Raw genomic sequence first — 5,319 nt, 5'->3', positions numbered from 1 at the left:
CTACTAATTCTTTCCATAATAACGGTTTCCACCAATTTATCTGATATCGACATCAGACTGACTGGCCTGTAATTTCCCAGATATCCTCTGGAACCCTTTTTAAGGATGGGAGTGATATTAGCTGCCTTCCAGACCTCAAGAATGGAGGCAGATTTTAATCTCTTTTAGTGGATAACTGTCAACCCAGTGTGCTGCAGCAGTTAAAATGTTAACTGTATACTGGGGAGTATTACAAAAAGGACTGAACATAAAACAGTTGACATTATAATGCCTCTATGTAGATCTGTGGTGCGGCCTCATTTGAAATACTATGTGCTGTTAACCATATCTCAAAAAGGACATCACAGAGATGAGAAAAATACAGAAGAGGGCAACCAAGATAATTAAGGGGCTGGAGGACTTCTCCAGTGAGGAAATTCTGAAGAGTCTAGGCCTTTTCAGTTTTAAAAAAAGAGATGACTAGATGACTAAATGACAGACATGATAGAGGTTTAGAAAATAATGCATGGGATACTGAGCATGGGCATACAAAAGGAATTACTTCTTTACACACCACATAATTAAAAACATGGCATTTACTTCCTGTTGATATAGAGAAGGCCACAGACATAGGCAGCTTTAAAATAGAATGAGACAGATTCATGGAGGATAGCCTATGAATGGCTACTAACCATATTGACTAAGGGGAACCTCCAGCTTCAGAGGCAGTAGAGCTTTGAGTACTAGTGCCAGGAGACAGCATTTGCTTCCTGTTGATATAGAGAAGGCCACAGACCCTGTTGTTGGTCATCCAGATGAACTGGTTGGCTACTGTTGAGGAAAGACGCTGGACTTGATGGACCACTGGTCTGATCCAGTAGGACTTGACTTCTGTTATACATTCTGAATGCATCAGGACAAAATGGCATATTTTGGATACTTTTGGATTTCCTCAAAGTGCAAATGTTTAATTTCCCACCTGTTAGGAGATCAAACCTTTTGGGTCTTTAACAGGAAGAATATTTACCAAACCATCTCCTACCCTCTTTGTCTGACATTTTCCCTTCTGGACATAGGTCACAATGGTAGCAGCAGAATTTCTCCCCTTCCTTCTTCTTCCTGCTGTAACCAGGCTTGCAGGGATCGTTACACACAGAGAAAGGAGGTACCTGTCCTTGAAGTAAGCAAGAATTTAGAATGGAGAAACTATTTATATTTATTTATTTATTTATCAAATTTATACCTCGCCATCCCAGCCAAGGCCGGCTATTGCAAGTATTGCTTTAGAATTGCTCTACAAGTTGTCAAGGTAATGGAAGTATGATATCTGGGATCTAAAAGATGGCTCATTGTGAGTGAGAAGAATGCATATTATCCAAAGCATGTTGGAACCAACAATGGTTTACATGTGGCTTGCTTGCTGAGCCTAGTGATGCTGTAATTAAGAGCTGATGTGGCAGATTTCATACATTAAAGAATTTGCTCCCCTTAAAGCTTCTGTCTACCCATTTCATTAAATGACTAAGGGTTTTGTATTTGTTTGAGAGACACTGAGATGTTTTCTCACCTGTGGAAGGTGTCTGTTCCACTTAATCCGGTCCTCGTCGATGATCACTCGTTTACTAAGAGGGACCTGAGGATCCAGTCTCCCGATCTTGACTCTGACATAGGAGTTATTTGGGAAAGTGATCAAGTTGGTAATATCAAATCCACCTTTCAGTTCCTGTTGTTCATCAAAGGTCACTTCATCTCCAGCACTGTTGTTGAAAGCAATTCTCTGAAGAAGGGTATGGAGCTTGGTGAAAAGAGAAAGAGCATTAAGGGGCCTGGAATCAATTGGATATATTGAAGTGTGCTCAACAATACCTTTCCATTTCAAACAGATTTTTAGTTCACTTTCTTCCAGGAGAGAAGTCATTTATGAATGCAGCTATATTATTTTTGCTCATGAGAATAAACTTGCATTGCCAGACAGAAGACAAAGGAAGGAAGTATGATTCAGGATTTTTCTTGAATGAATGCTGCTGAGAGAGCTTCAAAAAAGATCCCTTTTGGTTTTCTGCATCCAATGCTGGCAAAAAGGAAGTTTCCATAACTCACTGCTGAGTATTTTCTTGGCATGCAGAAAGTCCCAGGGAAAATCCTTAGTATTTCCATTTGAATGGTAGGGTAGTAGGCCGGGCCTCTAAACTGTGGAGTCTTGTGAGCAAAAATTCTACTTTTGTGAGCTACTGGCATTAAAGTTGTGAGCAAGCAATTTGGCTACTGCAGAAATTTGTTTGCTTTGGAGCCACCATTCCTGAGCTAAGACAAAAATGTGTGAGCCAGAGGCTAAAAAATTGTGAGCTAGCTCACACCAACTCAGCTTAGAGGGAACACGGGTAGTAGGTGATGTGAAAGAGGGGGGCCTCTATGAGCCTCTTGGCCCTGGACACTCTGCTGAACAATCTGGAGAACTGCTGCCAGCTTCCCTTGACCTTGATGAACGAGTGGTCTGATTCAGTATAAGGCGGCTACATAGAAGAAGAGGGAATAGGTGGTAGTATGGTAGGAAAGAAGAGGTAAAGCCCACAATTCCATAGGATTTCTTGTAATTTCCGTATAATTTCCATTTAAATTCTAATTTTCCATAATTCAAGTTATATAAGAGTTATGGAGTTGTTTTATCAGGTTTTTTGGTCTTTGCTCAATATCTTTTGTTTACAAAACTTGTTTGCATGTTCAATTCTTTAATGAATTGTATTTCATTTAAAAGGCAGTCATTATGTTGTCTCTTATTGTCATCTCTCCAAATACCCTTTTGGTTACTCCACCCCCTGAGTCTTTATGCCAAAGTTCCCAGAGGTCTCAGATCAAGTGAGGGCAGGGGATGAGGCTATGTCACCACCTACACCTTCCCAGCTGGTGCTCCTGTTGCTTCCCTCTCTCTGGCGTGCAACAATGTGAGCTACCAGGGGAATCCACCTTGACCATCTAGCTTCCTCCCTTATATTCCCTTTCCTGCTCCCAGCTCCATCCCCCTGATCCACCTACAGTCTGCCACCCTGTGGCCCTGCCCATCTTCTTATGCTCAGATGCCGAGCTGGGAAGCAGGGCTCTGGTGTGTCAGCAGGGCCTTGCTGGGCTGGGAGGCTCATAGAAGCCTCTTTCTTCTGGCTTGGGGCTTCTCGGGCATCTGGAATGGTCACTGGGCGATCCAGGCTAGGGCACTGGCCCCTCAGGTGGGGCCAAGTGCGGGCCATCTTGCAAGCTACAGGCTGCATGGAGGACACTTCACCTCTCCAGCCAGAATTCATGGTTTGTTCTCCAGCCTTGCTCGCTTGGCCCGGTCTTACAGTTTACGCCCCCCCCCAGCCTTCTGGGCCAGGTGCCCCAACACCCCTTTTCTTCAGGTAAATGAGGGGGTCTGGGGATTGGTGCCATCACTGGTTCTCCCAGTGGGGTTGGGATCCTCGTGGCCTGTGATTGCTGCCAGGGAGCGGACTAGCGAAGTGAAGCTGGGACACTTATCCACATTAAAGTCCCTGTTTTTCTCAGGTGTACCAAAAGAGAGGAAGGGAGGAGCTGCAGATACCCTACTTACCAGGAGAACACAAAAGCTAAATCTAGAAGGGCAATGTGGTTGTGGATTCTACATTAAAGTTCATGGACAGAGAATCATAGAGAGAGTAGATTCATAGTGTCATAGAGTTGGAAGGGACCTCCAGGTTCATCTAGTCCAAACGCCTTCACAATGAAGGAAATTTACAAATACCCCCCCCATGACCCCTGTTCCATGCCCAGAAGATGACAACAAACAAACAAACCCTCCAGGATCCCCGGCCAAACTGGCCTGGAGAAAAATGTTTTCTGTACCCCAAAGTGGCGATCAGCATTTCCCTGGGCGTGTAAGAAAGGGCCACAAGAAGTAAGCACTGATGCAACCCTTCCTGCCTTCCCTCTCATCGTCTGCCTAAATTCACAGAATTAACATTGCTGTCAGATGGCCACCTAGCCTCTGTTTAAAAACCTCCAGAGAAGGAGACCCCACCACCTTCCAAGGAAGCCTGTTCCACTGAGGAACTGCTCTGTCAGGATGTTCTTCCTAATGTTTAGCCAAAAACTCTTTTGATTTAATTCCAACTTGTTGGTTCTGGTCCGACTTTTTTGGGGAGCAGAAAATAAGTCCACACCATCCTCTATATGACAACCCTTCAAGTACTTGAAGATGGTTATCATATCACCTCTCAGAGGTTTCCTCTCCAGGCTAAACATACCCAGCTCCCATGGCCGGCTCGCTCACTAGGTGAGCTAGTTTCTAGCCTAGAGCGCAGCCATCATGGGGGAGCCAGACTGAGCCACCCTCCCCCGCAAAGCCCCCACCAAAAGCTCATGCTGTGCGCTGTCCACCGCAGCCTCTTCGCCCGCCCCGCCAAAAGCTGTGCCGTGCCCTGGAGAGGCACCACAGCGCCACCCCTCGGTTAGCTGTTAGCTGCCGGGCAGGTGTCTGGGCTAGCGTGGGGGGCACCCTTGCCTCTCGTTTCTCTCTGCAGCGGCGGCGAGGCACTCAAGGAAGTTTGGCATTGGGAAGTGTGCCCAGAGCCGCTGCCTTCCCTCCCCACCATCTGGATTCTCATCCCTGGGCCTCCCTCGGTGGCCATGGCAGGGACACCCGAGCTCACCAACTGGCCAGGCCCCACAGCCAGCCCCCCCACCTTGGCCGCCCGAGCGACGACCCTCTTGGCAGGCAGCGGCAGCAGCAGCTCCCTTTGAGATCTATTTGCCGCAGGGGGGCAGGCACAGGAGGGGGAGGGGGCAGGGCGGCACACAGGGAGGGGGGACGGAGAGCAGCTGGGTTTTTCCCCCTCCTCCGCCCACCCCTTTGAGGGGCTGGTGGTGGTGGGGAGCCTCGGAGGGGGAGAGAAAAGCGCCCCTCCCCCATCTGGGTCCTCAGAGTTCCTCTGGTGTTTGTTTGTTTTAAAGAACGCAACTCTCCCCCCCGCCCCCAGTGCAGCATCAAATCAAAGCGGTTCTAGGTAAAAGTCGGATCAAGTTGAAAGGGGTTGCCAGCAGTGCTCCCTCAAAGCTGCATGGCAGGGACACCCGAGCTTGCCAACTGGCCAGGCCCCACAGCCAGCCCCCCACCTCGGCCACCTGAGCGATGACCCTTCTGGCAGGCAATGGCAGCAGCGGCTCCCTTTGAGATCTATTTGCTGCGGGGGTGTGTGTTTCCCATAGGGCAGGCACAGGAGGGGGGACGGAGAGCAGCTGGGTTTTTCCCCCTCCTCCGCCCACCCCTTTGAGGGGCTGGTGGTGGTGGGGAGCCTCGGAGGGGGAGAGAAAAGCGCCCCTCCCCCATCT

At 48.3% G+C, this 5,319-nt stretch overlaps 1 protein-coding gene across 1 annotated transcript in view; it reads right to left on the bottom strand.

Annotated features, from left to right (window-relative positions):
* LOC107110626 (vomeronasal type-2 receptor 26-like) overlaps positions 1 to 5,319 on the bottom strand; it is a 14,498-nt gene that overhangs the window by 1,994 nt on the left and 7,185 nt on the right. The window contains exons 4-5 of the mRNA XM_015411426.1: positions 1,547 to 1,774; positions 1,022 to 1,148 (exon numbers count right to left, since the gene is read on the bottom strand). Of these exons, the coding sequence (XP_015266912.1) occupies positions 1,022 to 1,148; positions 1,547 to 1,774 (355 nt within the window). The remainder of the gene's footprint in view (positions 1 to 1,021; positions 1,149 to 1,546; positions 1,775 to 5,319) is intronic.

Source organism: Gekko japonicus, unplaced genomic scaffold (assembly GCF_001447785.1).
Source record: "Gekko japonicus isolate JY-2015 unplaced genomic scaffold, Gekko_japonicus_V1.1 scaffold3620, whole genome shotgun sequence".
Taxonomy (NCBI): domain Eukaryota; kingdom Metazoa; phylum Chordata; class Lepidosauria; order Squamata; family Gekkonidae; genus Gekko; species Gekko japonicus.
Note: the sequence above shows the minus strand (reverse complement) of the source record. Positions and strands in the feature narration are given on the sequence as shown.